The following is a 14,827-nucleotide window of genomic DNA, read 5'->3' on the forward strand; positions in this document are numbered from 1 at the left end:
TGCTTTAATGCAGATTACAGGGCAGGCACTCACCAGGAAATGCCAGGTTTTAAGTGTTTTCCTCCCACTCAAATACCTCCAGAGAGATTCCTCAGAGTGAGAGAGAGAGAGAGAGAGAGAAAAGCTTTAGGGAGCATCATACCTGGCAGGAACTAATTTTCCTACAGTTCCCTGAAGTTTTTTTACCAATTATCAATTCTTGAGCTTCACACCTCCCCATAGCCCTGCTTCTCCTGCCTGTGGAACTGGGAGTGCATTTGGATCCCCCTGGAACTTGCAGCTGTGCAGAAGGATGGAGAAACCTAAAGATTAACTTCCCCCTAGTTCCAAGTCCTGCAGGCTGCATCTCCTGACATTTCACAAATGCATGAGTTCTGCAGTTGTCTGTAAGTCAGGGCCACACACAGAGCATGGCCCAGGCAAACACACCCCGTGTCACTGGTCTGCACACAGAACTAATGGCAGTGCTCTTAATTATCCCAAATCTGTGCTTCATAGCAGAGGCTGTGGATGGCCTTTGCCCCAGCTGTGTCTCCCCTGTTTGTTGGTTCTCAACAGGAAACAAATGGATCCCAACAGCAGCAGCTGTTTATTAAAGAGCCTGTTTAATTGCACAAAGGGAAATGGAACAGAGGGCAGTTTCATCCAAAGGGCCACGGAGACTGCAGGAATGAATGTAGGGAGTAGCTGAAGGCAGCTTCGATGTAACCAGCCTCAAAGTTAACTAGGAGTGCTGTGTGAAAGAACAATATCCTATATTCTGCCATCTCTGGTTGAAATCAGTGATCTGGTAATACTTTCTGTGGAATGAGTTTGCTAAAAGAAACCTGGATTCTTATTTCACAGAATCATTAAATGGTTTGGATTAAAAGGGACCTCAAAGCTCATCCTGTTCCATCCCTGCCATGGCAGGAACACTTTCCACTCTCCCAAGTTGCTCTAAGCCCTGTGAAACCTGGCCTTAGACATTTCAAGGGATTCAGGGGCAGCCACAGCAGCTCTGAATCCTGTGCCAGGGCCTGCCCACCCTCCCAGGGAAAATTCCTTCCCAATATCCCATCCATCCCTGCCCTCTGGCAGTGGGAAGCCATGGAGCCTTGGCCTGTCCCTCCAGTTCCTGATGAGAGGTCCCTCTCCAGCTTTCTCTGTAGCCCCTTCAGATCCTTGGTGGGGCTGTGAGGCCTCCACACAACCCTCTCCTCTCCTGGCTGAACAGGCCCAGCTTTCTCAGCCTGTCTCCATAGGGAAGGTGCTCCAGTCCCCTTAGAACTTCCTGGCCCATTTTGATGGATCCCATTTGCATTGGATCCTGTCTGCTCCTGTCTTCCATCCATCCTGGATGGATTTACAGCTCTCAAGCCCTGCAGCCAAAGCCAGGCTGCTCAGCTGTTCCTGCCACAGGGCAAAGTGGAAGGCTCAGAGACAGCCAGCCCTCCCCAGGCAGGCACAATCGGCCCATCATTTGCTTTTGCACCTCTGCTCCCTCCCACTTATCCAACAGCTCCTTCTCCAGGCTGCTGCAAGCACCATCCCCACCTCCAGGCAGGAATTTGCCATTTCAGTCAGCCTGAAGTTCAATAGTTACCCTATTGAAACGGGCATTAAAATTCCCCCAAGAAAATTCTCATCTAGGAATTGGACTTCCCAATCCACTAAATGCATCTGCAAAGCTCAGCCACAAACAGGAGCACGGTTTGAACTTCCCAGTGTATCCCACCTGCCCCATGCAGAGCTTGATCATAAACAATTAGTAAAACTTGGAGAACTTTAACAACAATCATTCTGCAAGGAACTCCCAAACTAAAATGGTCTCAGCACAAAACCCTCCTGCTCCAAACCTGCAGGAATGAGCAAGAAATGAGTACTTAACAATTTAACAATTCAGTATTCAAATCAGCTGGGTTTTGCTTTATTAATCCCTCATCTTTTCAAGCAAGCAGGGCTGATGCTGTCTCCTCTTGGAGACATGAGCTTGGAGCTAATGGCAATGGAGGCTTTGTCAGAGGCAATAGATAGAGGCAAAGTTTGGCATTGATTGGAATCATCTTGTGCAGGAGCTTGTTTCACCCCAAGGAAGCAAAGTGGGAAGCCCAGTTGCAGCAGTGGGGATAGAAGCAGCCTGGAATGACTCCTCTAGGGGTGGATCATGGGAATCATCCAGGGGCTGTGGCCCTGCCTGTGCTGTGGCATTGCTGGCACAGTCCGTGTGCTCCTCGGGGCAGGTCAGGCTCAGCCTTCAGGCTGGGTTCCAAGTTGCTCATTGCCTCTTTAAAGCATAGCCTGGGACCAAAGGCAGCAGCGGGCTCAGAAATGCTCTTCTGTGGCTGAGCTGGCCCTAAAGGGAATAAAACCATGTTGGTCAGTCTGACAGACACCTCAGGCAGTTCCTGTGGGACAAACTGGATTCAAGTGCCTGCTCAGAGCCGCTTCCCTTCCTCCTGTTGTCTAAAGGGCAGCAGGTTTTGGTATCCTCAGAATATCACCCTCATACCCCTGTCCTCATTCTGCTTTGAGCTCAGCAGAAATGTGAAGCCTGAGGTGGATGGGATGAGAGTCTGGAGACAACCCAAGACAGCACAGCTCCCTCTGGAGCTGGATCCCACTGCAGGTCTAGAGGGAAGAGTCCTTGAGTCTGATGCATGAAACTGAGCCCAACAAAGCCAAGCATGTGCCCAGTCCTGCCCGTGGCCCTGGCTGTTGGCCGCAGGTCCCTCATGCCAGACTCAGTTTCCAGTCTGGGTACTGAGAAGAGTGCAATTCCTTGTGCAATTGTCCTGCTGGGCACATGGATAAGAGGCAAGTGCTTGTGGATAACCTGCTAATGCAGCCTGAGCCTCGTGGGATTGCAGGCTCCAGACACTTGTCCTCTGGAAATGTCACTTGTTCAAGAAATCAGGTACAAATTATTCACAAGTTTATCCCCCTGCTGCTTTGGTGGCATCAATGACATTCTAGCATTGCACAGACAAACAGTGAAAGAGCCTTTGCCTGCCCTTCATCAGTAGGGCTTTTCCTTGTCAGAAGTGGAAAATCTGATGTGCTTCTCCTCTGGAGAACAAGAGCCTGGGCTCACCCCTTGATTGGTCTCTGGCCTAACAGATGAGCCTTTATTCCTTCCACAGGAGGAATTTTTCACCTGAAGCTGGTCAAAAATGTTGCAGCCCAGCTGCAAACTAGAGACAGAGATCCCTGATATCCCAGAGCTGCCCAAGATCCAAAGAAACCTCATTCCCACCTTGTTGTTACCAAAATCTCCACATAGCTCAGTCTGATGGAGCCTTTAGAAAAGCAACCAGGGAATCAACTTCTACAGCCTAACACTGTGTCCTGCATTTCTTAGTGGGTCTAGAGTTGGTTTGTTTTCAAAGGAAATATCTTTCTTGCTCCTATTTTATGTTTTACAAGCTTTTATTTTTAGATCTGGAATGGTAACAGTCCTATTCTTTCCCCTGTATGTTGCTCATTTGTTGTGATTTAGCAGATTGTGTCATTTTTCACATTTAATTTATCTGGCTACATTTTAAATAATCATCATGTTGAAAAAGCTGTGTAATTTTTCTTAAGCTGATAAATTCTGAAATGTTGAAAGACTCAGAAAGAAGAAGAAAATAAAGAGTAAAATGGAAAGAAATTTTGCATTTCATCAGCTGCTTCTTTGTAATTTTTAGTAACAAACTGCAAAGTGAAATGCAGAGGATTCACTGGTTTTCCATGCAAAACTAAAATGGGAGTGGGCATTATTTTGTATAGGATTGCAGAAAATTATAAGTTTTAGATTTAAACCTGCCTTGTGTTGCTTAAAAATGATACAGTAAGAGGTTTACCTACAGCTGTGATATGCTTTCCTTGCATGATTTCTGTGGCTGCAGCCAGAGCTCCTAAGGAGATGTTTGGATTTGGCTGGCATAGTAAAGGCAGCTTGAACCCTTGAGACACCCCTAATGAAGGGATGTGTGGGCAGAACCTGTTCTTACCTCACAAGGTGAGTGAATACATGGCCTTCTCCATGGAAAGAGCTCTGACCCAGCCACAAATGAAGTCCCCAATGCTCACCTATGTTGAGGGCTCGGGCTCGGTGTGAGGCCTCACTTGTAACCCCTGACCTGAGTGGGAACTTTCTCCCATTCCTGATGTTCTCAGCTGCCACAGAGCCTCTTTGGGCACTGACAACCCTGGGCAAGTCACTTGAAAACTGATGGGGTAAAGGAAGCTGGTACTTTACCTTGCTGGGCGTGGAGAAGGGGTGTGGGGCTTCCTATTCTTCATCTTTTGCTGGCTGATCCCTGAGTTCTCTGTGGTGTCATCCTCATGATCGGTGGCTCTTGAGTGAAGAACCCTCATTTGTTGCTTCAGGAGCAGGGTCTCACCTTTCTGAATGGATTCATTGGCCAAGGAAAGTGTGAAGCCCTCAAAGTAATTCACCTGGAAATCCCCTGGTGGGAAGAGATTCCAGCTCTCACTGCTTGTTGCTAAACTGCCAGGTCTGCAGCAGAGTGAGGCACAACCTGGGCTGACTGGAAATCTGGGATACTGATGATCCCAGGGCTCACGGATCACCAAACATTGCTGCTCTGTGCACCACGGGCTTCAAACACCACACAGGAACCTGAGCCTGTGCTTCTGTCTAGAGGCCCTGGGACCTGTGTTCCCTGGGGAAAAGCTCTGTCATGCCCAGTATGGCAGAGAAAAGGGGAGTGTGGCTCCAGAGGGAACTTCAGGAGAGGCCAAGACTCAGGTAATCCTGGCAGGTAATCCAGGAATACAGGCATTTCTCTGTCCCAGTCCCTCTGGGGCAGCATCTCTTACCTTGTGTCAGCAAATCAACAATGTAAGGGAAACACCAACCTACTTGTCCTCACTCCCAGTCACTTACTCAGTCTCTTTAGGAAGGAGATCGTGTCCTGGTAGCCCTCGATAAGAAAGCGCTCCATGACCTGTGGGGAGAAGTGGCACTCAGGGCAGCTGCAGGGGCTCATGGCTCTGCCTACCTGGAGGAGCAGCTCACCTCACGTTTAGGAACCAATAAAATGTTCTTTAATCGGCAGAAGTTCATTTTTGAGATCTGCATGATACAATCAGCGAGCTGGAAGGTCAAGAAGGCAGCTGGGCCATCCCTGGGGCAGATGTCATATTCACCAGCGAAGGCAGAGATGGTGATGGTGGAGCGGGACACGAAGTTGGCTTTCCACATGGCCAGCTCCCCGTCCACGTAGCGCTGGGAGACAGAGCAGGGAGCCCTGAGCCTTGCCCTTGGCAGAGAGAGCAGTGCTGCTCACACAGGCAAATGTGGGCCTTGTTCCCCAGCCAGGCCCACACCAGACTGAGGTTCTGGGGCTCCAGGGATCCCCTTCCAGGGATCAGCTCCACCCGCTTCTCCCCTGCTCCAGGTCCACACCCGCCCTGCTCCTTCCCCCCAAAACACTCCCACAATGGAACTGGGAGGAAACTGCAGCACGAGGGAGCTGAAGCAACTCCAGGGACAGGGGAAGATGGACAATTCTGTGAGAAACTCAGTCTGCAGTGAGGTCACATTTTGGGGCCCTGTTCTTCCCTCTGCAGACACTTATGGGGAACCCATCCTGAGCTATGTTGGTGGCAAACACAGGTAGAAACATCCTTAATGCCATCACTGGAGAAAGGAAAGATGCTGGAGGGGCCCTGGGCCTGAGCTGGGACAGGGTCTCCAGACCACAAAGCTACTCACCACCCCACGGTATGTTGGAGGGGAGAACCCAAAATACACCGGGACGTAGCAGCTGCACATCACAGCCTGTGGGTGAGATGGGAAGGACAGAGGTGAGCAAAGAGCCACAGAAACTGTGTCCTCTGGGGGTGGTGGCTCATCTGTGAATGCAAAAAGCGACCCCCCCAGCAGGGTTATTGGGCACCACTGACAAATGGGCACCAGACCATGTGGGATACCCACAGCCAGGGCAGAGAAGTAGGAAGGGAACTTGTGAAATGCCTCAATTTGCTCCCTGCATGTTCAGGATAACTCAGACAGCAATCAAAAGAGCTGTTTTTTTTTTAATTATTTCAGCTTGTGTGGATTCAGAAGGTGGCAAGGACATGGCATAGACAAGAATGGACTAGGGCCTCTTAGGATATGACAAGGGGTGATGGTTTCCAACTACAAGGGCAGATTTAGATATTGGGCAGATAGTTTTTATCATGAGGCTGTTGAGGCCCTGTGCAGGCTGCCCAGAGAAGCTGTGGCTGCCCAGTTGTTGCCCAAGGCTGGGTTGGATGGGACTTGAGAACAGCCTGGGACAGTGGAAGGTGTCCCTGCCCATGACAGGGCTGGAACTGGAGGAGCTTTAAGGTCCCATCCAACCCAAACCATTCTGTGATTTTGTGCTGTGGGACATGGCCGGGCAGCAAATGTCACCCAGCTCCTCCCTCATGGGGTGGCTGTGGCTGCTCCCACCTGAATCAGCTCCTCCTTCGAGGCAAAGTCAGACACTGTCACATTTCTCCAGTCATGCAGACGGGTGAGGACAATGTGCAGCTTTCCAGACAACAGCTCGTGAGCATTTGGAGGCAGGAATTTTTGTAAGGCATCCTTTAATAGTCTGTGTATCCCTCCTCCAGGGACCAGGCCCCAGAAAGAGGTTTTCAGATGACTGAGGAAATACTCCTTTACCTCATCTGAAGTAAAGCAAAGGAAAGCAATCATTCTACATCCCTTACATTGTTATTTATGTACTTTCTAAGCTACACTTCCACCAGGGAAAGGGGTATCTTATCTGCTAAATGCTCATTTAGAACCACTGTTTTCCTTAGGGCTGTAGCTCCAATGTGTGGACCCAACTTTTCCAAGCACTTTCAATATTGCAGGAGGCAGATGCATTTTTTTTTCTTTCCCCATTTCTCCCCATTCTCTGCACAAGGCATCTTAAAAGTTTTTGGACATACGGGAGAAAACTGACAGGAAGCATTTGTATAACATTTCCTCCTGTTAGCTCTGCATCTCTTCTCTGCTAATGGGATTTCTTTCCCCTTGTTGTTTTGGCAATCTACCAACAATCCCAAACGCCTTATCAGGGAGAGCACCTCTGGTTTTTTTATTAGAGATGCTTGCCATTAATTCCAGTTAATAAGATGCAGTGACTATATCTACGCTGTTTTCTCTGTGCTGCCTAATTTACCCATGTTTTCCACTCTTCAAGAAGCCAATAAAGTAAAAAATCTGAGGAATTAACCACTGACGATGAAAAAAAATTTGCAACTGCAAAATTCCCAGATATTCCATCTCTTCAGACAAAAAAACATACAGAAATCTGTAGCTCTTACCCACATCACATCCACACAGTCCGAGTGAAGATAGAACTGATCCTGAAGATGACCCATAGATCCTGTATGCAGATTTCATTATGTCAGGAGACAAATCCTGCAAAGCAGATAACACTCCAGCTTGGTATGGAATCATGAAACCACAGCCTCTTAACAGTATAGAGTAAGGTCTTCCCTCTTTTCCACTTATTTTCAGCATCTCTGCTAACTCCAAGGACCCCAACAAGAAGAAAACAGCTGCCCAACAGCTTCAATGGGTTTTCCCCAGCAAGCCAACCCTCAGCTGTGGTTCTCTTTCCATCCGCACTCTCAGTGTCTTATATGCCTCTGTTTGACATCAATCTGTGAGCCAAAGGTCCAGTGAAACAGCTGCAGTGGGCAGAAGTAGATGATGTGATGTCCTAATGCTCATTAAAATAAGATTACTGCATTGCAGGGTGGCTGAGGTGAGCACTGGCAGCCCCAGGCGATGGGGACAGCCACATGTCACACCGATGTGTTGGCAGAGCAGCCCAGGGCTCTGGTGGGCCCCAGGACTGAGGCTTTGGGAGGGAAAAGCTGCTTCCCAAAGTGGTGAACTGCTTCAGTGATATCCTGGAGTTTCAGCACAAAACTCCTGCCTCTTGGGCAGTAGGAATCTGCAAATATTCCTTGGTACAAAAGAGTCTTGCAAGCTGCTGCTCAAAACTCTCTTGCTCCATTTGCAACAGGTTGCCAAACCCCATCCCAGGGAGTGGAGAAGGTGGCTGGATTACTAGAGAAATCATAACAGAATTTGGACAAGGTGATCGGGTTACTGAAGAAATCACAACACAAGTTGTTTTCCTTCTTTCACAATTTCAGGGCCTGAGTTTGCTTGCAAAAGGATAAAAATACAGAGTCCAGGCAACAACTTGTGGTTTCACCTGCCTCCTACATGGCCAAGGTTTCAGTAGGGCAACAGGTCGATGAAGAAGGAAAGAAGGGACAAAAAGGCTGACAAATGAAGGGATGTTTTGGTTATCCCCTTAGAAATGCAAAGCCTTGTTAGTTTTGCAGCTGGGTGAGACATTGGGAAGCTGCAAGTGGGAAAAGCAGCACTGAGAGCTGAGCAAGTGGCCTGCACAAACAATACCAACTGGGACACGCCTCATCTGATACACATGGAAATCTAGCCAACATCTTCAGACAAAATGCTCCCAAAGCCACCAGGAAATGCTTCTCTCCCTCTTGTTGGGGCAGTGCTGGATGGAGCTGGATGCAGCCATGACCTCTGTGAGGGGGCTGCAAAACAGCCCTGAGGGTGACAGAGCAGCTGTGCTGGATGTGCTGGGGCTGACAGGGCTGTGGGCTCCACTCCCACCAAAGCATCGGCCCAGGGTCAATCCAGCCCCAACTGCAGACGGGAGCAGTGTCTGCCACCAGCCAGGAGCCAAGGCACTGAGCTCCTTGCACACACCTTGCTGATCCTGCTGCTGAGCAGCAAAATAAAACTGAAGACTCAAGACAAGAGGAAGAAATATATTCCATGCCTAATCAAGAGGACAAATGCACTGGAAATCACTTTCCATCTCTTCTTTAGTGCAAAGATCCCCTAAGAATTAACTGCAATGAGAAGAGTCAACTTCAGCAGCTGCTTCTGCCGCAGGAGGGAAGTGGCATCTGGAAGCCATGGGTGAGGCACACAAAGCCCTTGAGCTTAAGGAAAACCTTTATGCACAACTCCATAGCTTGGGGAAAAACCAGAGCCAGTCTTAGAGAAGCACCAGCATTCCCAGTGCTTCAAGCCTTGGGTTCAAGCTCTCGTGTCCTCAGATAGCAGCACAAGAGGGAACTGGAAACGTAACACAGTATTGCACTGCTTTCCAAATACAGTTAGAGAACTCTGGCACTCCAATCCCAAACCAAACCCATGGATCACACCACACAAGTCATAGTTTATTCTTAATTGCAGCTTTGTAATATTGAGATTGTTTGTAAATGCCTTTGTTTTACCTTCTTACCCAATCTTGCAGCACCAAGAAATAAACAGTGTTTAGCATTGAAAAGCAGAGGGAAGCCAAGACTGAATCTGCTTATTCCCTCCTAGCAGGTAGTGCCAGATCTCCCTGGCTTTCAAAGCCTTGCACTGTGCCTGGTGTCTTCCAAAAGGAGCAAGGAGTTAGAAAAAATTTAGTTGGGTGTAGATAGTGTCAGAGTGAGGTACCCAGGGCTCCAAAAAGGTGGGGCTTGGAAAGAAGAAATCCAGGTGATCTGAGTAGGAGTGAGCCAGGTGGCATAAACAGTGATTGGGAAATGCTGCTGTGGAAATGCAGAAGCTGTTTCTTGGCCTCTCTCTGCCCTGCCCTGGATGGGACACAGGCTGTGTGTGTCCCTGGGTGATACCCTGTGTTTCAAGTCTGTTGTTTTACCAGGCCAAACACCCTCATGACATTTGGCATTTCCCCATCACCGGGTCAGAAAGTGCTGCGAGCCCAGGGACCCTGCTCGCCTGTCCCTCATTTCTTCATCCCAGCTTTGGGGACACAGCCAAGCTTGGCCTTGGGCAAAGAGACCATCCAGTGTGGGCCACTTGGAAGCTCCATTAGGCAAAGGGAAACAAGGAACCCGTGTGCCTGACAATACAAGACAATAGCCCAAGTAGGATATTCCTCCTGCGGGATTCAAATGAACCAGGAGCCACCTCAGCTGCTCATCCAGGACACAGCAGGGACAGGCTGGCACCTGCCAGGAGGTTCTCTCAGCTCCCCAAGGTGGAATATTTAACACACAGCTGACACCAAACCGCTTCCCTCACGGATCTGCCGCAATGACAAAGCTGTGACCTCGGGGCTGCCCCGTTCTGGGAATGCAGTGTGTAGCTAACCCACTTACATTTCTGATGTGTAAGTCCTTTCAAGAGGAAGACTTTGAGGAATTTGTTTCTGTGGGACAATGAATCACCCCAGAATCCAACGTGCAGCTGTCAGACTTCAAGCACTGGCACAGACCTCGAGCAGCAGTTCCACGGGCAGTGAGGAGCTGGTGCTGTGCGGGCAGGATCATGGCTGGGAGCTGTGGATGCACCGCTGCCCTCACAGATCCCCTGCACGACCAGAAGTATCATCTCCTGCACCTGAGAAATACAGGAAAAGCCATGTCCCGGATGTTTTTACAGACAGCCACAGCTTTGCTCCCTGCAGACAGTGGCTGGCTGCTCAAAATGCACCCCCCTGGCTGAAGGAGCTTTAGCTGGCCAGGGTTTGGGGCACAAGGCAGCAGGCAGGAGGGGCTGAGCTCATTCAAGCTCCCACAGAGCTCATTCATTCACACAGAGCCCTGTCCAAAATTCCCTGCTCCAGCCATACTTGTAGCAGTGCCCAACAGTGATGTAAAAGCCCCAGGACAATTGAAAAGAGCGCTACAGACCAGGAAGAATTTGGAACCCTGACACTGCTGATGCAAAAGGCACTAGGAAAAAAAGCTGCTGGCTGCAAGGAGGTGAAGTGGGGAGGGCTTGTGGAGGCCAGGAAAGCAAAGCTTCTGGGAGATTTCCAGCACAGGAACAGAGTTTCCCTCTGCAAGTCAGCAGGGATTGCCTTAAGCTGTATCCTCTGCCACAGTTCCTGGAACAAAAGGGTGTTTTGGCTTCACATTTCCCTCAGCAGGACTGTGCCAACACCAAAGGATTCACCAGTCCTGCTTCCCACACACCAGCCCACCCTCAGTGCCTCCTGCTCCCGTGGATAATTGGAAACTGTGATGCTGCAGGGTCCAAACCAGGGAATCTGACCAGTCCTTACAGCTACAGCAGGGGGTGAAAAGAGGACTGAGGGGCAGAAAGACACCAATACAGAAAGCCAAAAGAGCAGTTCTATTTTGAGTTGAAATCTTCTCCTGTAAGAGCCTAATCGTAGCAAAACCCAGTTGTTGTTCCTCTCTTGCCTTCATGGAAGATGAGTTTTATTATTTGTGTCTAAACAGTCTGTGATTAATCAAGGAGTTTCCATGGCACCTCCCCAGTTTAGTGCACTGGAACAGGAGCAGAAGAAAGGAGTGGCCTGGACAGGGGTCTGAACTTGCCCATGCTGGGGCCTTGCTCACCTGTGTGTGCTCACCCGGGCCCCTCAGCTGCCTCTTGGCTGCTCAATGTTTCAGCACATCCCAGTCGCTGCCTCCTCAGCAGGAAGTGCTGACACTGGCCCAGGGAGCACATTCCCATCCCTGCCCTCCTACCAGGACACAGATTTTAGAAGAGCTGACCACATGAGTGACGTTTTTGCTGCTGATGTCACAGACAACCTTTATTCTAAGTAGTAAAGAAAAAGAGTGGGAATGATCCACCCTGGACCTTGCCTCACTAACTGGTATTCCTGTGACTTTGGCAGCTTCTAGAACATGCCCCAAACACACTTATCTTCCCTTCTACCAGAACTGTGGCACATGAACCTCCAACCTATCCTACGTCCAGCATTAAGGAGAGAAACCTTTTCCCTGTTCCTGTGACAGACACCTCATCTGGGAACACGAGGTGATGATGTCACTGCCCAGGGCAGCCTCAAGAGCTGCCCTGATGGTGATGAAACAGTGACTTCAGCACGGTGACTTCACCCGGCTCTGGAGCTGTGCCCCGTGCTCCCAGCCAAGGGCTCTGCAGGACAGCCCTGCTCAGCCCCGGGCAGAGAGCACCAGGAAATGGTGGTTTCCAGATCACCTCCAGCTGGAAGGTCTTCTGGCAGGCACTGCTTCATTTCAGGCCAGAAAAGATTCCTTAGCCTTGCCAGACCCTTAGGATCTGTTATACCACTAAGAGATGCTGGTAGTTGAGAACAGAATCACGGAATGGTTTGGCCTGGAAGAAACTTTAAACTGTATCAAGTTCCACCTCTGCCATGGCAGGGACACCTTCACTATCCCAGATTGCTCCAAGCCCTGTCCAACCTGGCCTTGAAATAATTACACACCAGAGCCAAGCGTGAGCCCTGCGCAATACAGGCACAGCTGGGATGTCTGGGTTCCTTGGGAAAAACCTCATCCTTGTTGATTTATACCTAAGTGACAGCCTGGGAGTCTGCAGTGGCAGCAGGAGGATGATACACTTCCAGAATCCTGAAATCACAGAACCATGGAATGGTTTGGGCTGGGAGGTACCTTAAAGCTCATCTCATTCCACCCCCTGCCATGGGCACCTTTCAATAGACCAGATTGCTCCAAGACCCATCCAGCCTGGCCGCGCTCCAGGTGCCTCCTGGTGAATCTCTGTTCCCTGGATTAACCACTATTCTTTGGGTTCAGGAGCCCTGGTCAGGGCTCGGCCGTTCCTGCTCCCGGGGCTCCGGGGGCTCTGAGGGCTCGTCCATTCCCGCTCCCGGGGCTCTGAGGGCTCGGCCGTTCCCGCTCCCGGGGCTCTGAGGGCTCGGCCGTTCCCGTTCCCATCGCTCTGAGGGCTCGGCCGTTCCCGCTCCCGGGGCTCTGAGGGCTCGGCCGTTCCCGTTCCCATCGCTCTGAGGGCTCGGCCGTTCCTGCTCCCGGGGCTCTGAGGGCTCGGCCGTTCCCGCTCCCGGGGCTCTGAGGGCTCGGCCGTTCCCGCTCCCGGGGCTCTGAGGGCTCGGCCGTTCCCGCTCCGGGGGCTCTGAGGGCTCGGCCGTTCCCGCTCCCGGGGCTCTGAGGGCTCGGCCGTTCCCGCTCCGGGGGCTCTGAGGGCTCGGCCATTCCCACTGCCGCTCCCACCGCTCTGAGGGCTCGGCCGTTCCCGCTCCCGGAGCTCTGAGGGCTCGGCCATTCCCGTTCCCGCTCCCGGGGCTCTGAGGGCTCGGCCGTTCCCGCTCCCGGGGCTCTGAGGGCTCGGCCATTCCCGTTCCCGCTCCCGGGGCTCTGAGGGCTCGGCCGTTCCCGCTCCCGGGGCTCTGAGGGCTCGGCCGTTCCCGCTTCCGGAGCTCTGAGGGCTCGGCCGTTCCCGCTCCCGGGGCTCTGAGGGCTCGGCCATTCCCGTTCCCGCTCCCGGGGCTCTGAGGGCTCGGCCATTCCCGTTCCCGCTCCCGGGGCTCTGAGGGCTCGGCCGTTCCCGCTTCCGGAGCTCTGAGGGCTCGGCCGTTCCCGCTCCCGGGGCTCTGAGGGCTCGGCCATTCCCGTTCCCGCTCCCGGGGCTCTGAGGGCTCGGCCGTTCCCGCTCCCGGGGCTCTGAGGGCTCGGCCATTCCCGTTCCCGCTCCCGGGGCTCTGAGGGCTCGGCCGTTCCCGCCTCCAGCCCCGCGCGAGGGGCGGGGCCTCCTGCCCTCACTCCTGCCCTTTGCCAACATGGCGGCGGCAGCAAGCGGCCGCCCTGCGCATGCGCCATGGGAGCCTTTAGACGCACGGGAAGGCTCCATAATTTGTGGCGGTTGATGTTTATAATTTTTAATTTTTTAATTTTTTTATTTTCATGCTGTTACAGTCTCTCTGGACAGATCAGACCGTGACTAGCGCAGATGGTGCTGATGCTCCCAAACCATGGAGCATTTAGAGAATCCCAGTCTGGTTTGGGTGGGAAGAGGCTTTAAAGCTCATCTCTTTCCACTTCCTGCCATACGGTGAGGATAAGGAGATGTTAGAGCAGATCACCTTCAGCTGGAAGGCGTTTGGCCAGGCACAACTTCATTTCAGCCTAGAAGAGATTCCTTAGCCAATGCTGACCCTTGGAATCACCCTGTTATACCAGAAAGACATTTGAAAAGTAGATCACAGAATCCCAGAATGGTGTGGTTTGGAAGGGACCTCAGAGCTCATCCTGTACCAGCCCTGCCATGGCAGGGACACTTTCCACTCTCCCAGGCTGCTCCAAATCCCGTCCAACCTGGCCTCGAAATAAACACACAGCAGAGCCAAGCGGGAGCCCTGTGAGGTGCAGGCACAGCTGGGAGTGCTGGGAATGCCAGTGTGGCTGGAGTACTCCGGGAAACTCGTGAAAACTCAGCTTCAGAGAGCTCAGAAGGAAATTTCGTAGTCCAGCTCTCCAGTTCAAAGCACTGTGCGCTGGGAGTTCAAACCAGGGCACTCAAGATATGCTTGAGCTGTGTAGAAGTGAGAGGTTTCAAAGGTCTCCTTCATTGCAGAAGGAATTAATAAACTTGAGTGTGTGTGCCCATGTGTCTCAGAGCTCCCCAAACTCTTGGCAATAGTTACAGTCTCATGAAATCCAGCTGCTTGTGATGAGAGGCACCAGCTGCTGCTCTGGGAAGGGATGGAAACTGATATCAACTGAATATTTGGAAATATTCAAAATATTTTAGCAGTAAAAGCTTCAGAAACTTAAATTGTGAAAAATAACAGAATATTTTTTTCCTGTTCTGGGAATACAGTTGGGTCTGACTGTCATGTGGCAGCATTGGTTTGAGGACAACTGTGCTGCTGTTGGGTGCTTTCCTATTTCTGATCAGCTTTAGCACCCAAAGGATTCCAGGCTCACTGAGACTGGACAGAAGCAAGACTAAAGCACTTGTGTAATGGGCAAATCTAAGATCCGATTTCCAGTCTTTAAACACTTTGTCCTTAAGTACAGCACTGAGCCCTCAGCAAACAGATGGTTTGACCTTCCTCCT

General features: G+C 51.1%; 1 protein-coding gene across 1 annotated transcript; it reads right to left on the reverse strand.

Annotated features, from left to right (window-relative positions):
• Positions 1-859: 859 nt before the first annotated feature.
• On the reverse strand, positions 860-10,898 carry LOC131587774 (omega-hydroxyceramide transacylase-like). Its single transcript, XM_058856004.1, has 7 exons — positions 10,147-10,898; positions 7,294-7,390; positions 6,428-6,648; positions 5,705-5,770; positions 4,874-4,934; positions 4,223-4,433; positions 860-2,335 (listed from the first exon to the last, which is right to left on the reverse strand). Exons 2-7 carry the CDS (start codon positions 7,370-7,372, stop codon positions 2,305-2,307), a joined length of 669 nt encoding a protein of 222 aa, XP_058711987.1. The 5' UTR covers positions 7,373-7,390; positions 10,147-10,898; the 3' UTR covers positions 860-2,304.
• Positions 10,899-14,827: the final 3,929 nt, after the last annotated feature.

The sequence above is a fragment of the Poecile atricapillus genome, chromosome 23 (assembly GCF_030490865.1).
Source record: "Poecile atricapillus isolate bPoeAtr1 chromosome 23, bPoeAtr1.hap1, whole genome shotgun sequence".
NCBI classification, from domain to species: Eukaryota; Metazoa; Chordata; class Aves; order Passeriformes; family Paridae; genus Poecile; species Poecile atricapillus.

Coding starts and splice junctions, on each gene's coding strand:
- LOC131587774 (XM_058856004.1), bottom strand. CDS start 7,372: ATGAAATCTGCATACAGGATCTATGGGTCATCTTCAGGATCAGTTCTA. Junction 4,935..5,704: donor CTCCAACATACCGTGGGGTG/GTGAGTAGCTTT, acceptor TTCTCCCCACAG/GTCATGGAGCGCTTTCTTAT. Junction 4,434..4,873: donor CTCCTTCCTAAAGAGACTGA/GTAAGTGACTGG, acceptor TCTTCCCACCAG/GGGATTTCCAGGTGAATTAC.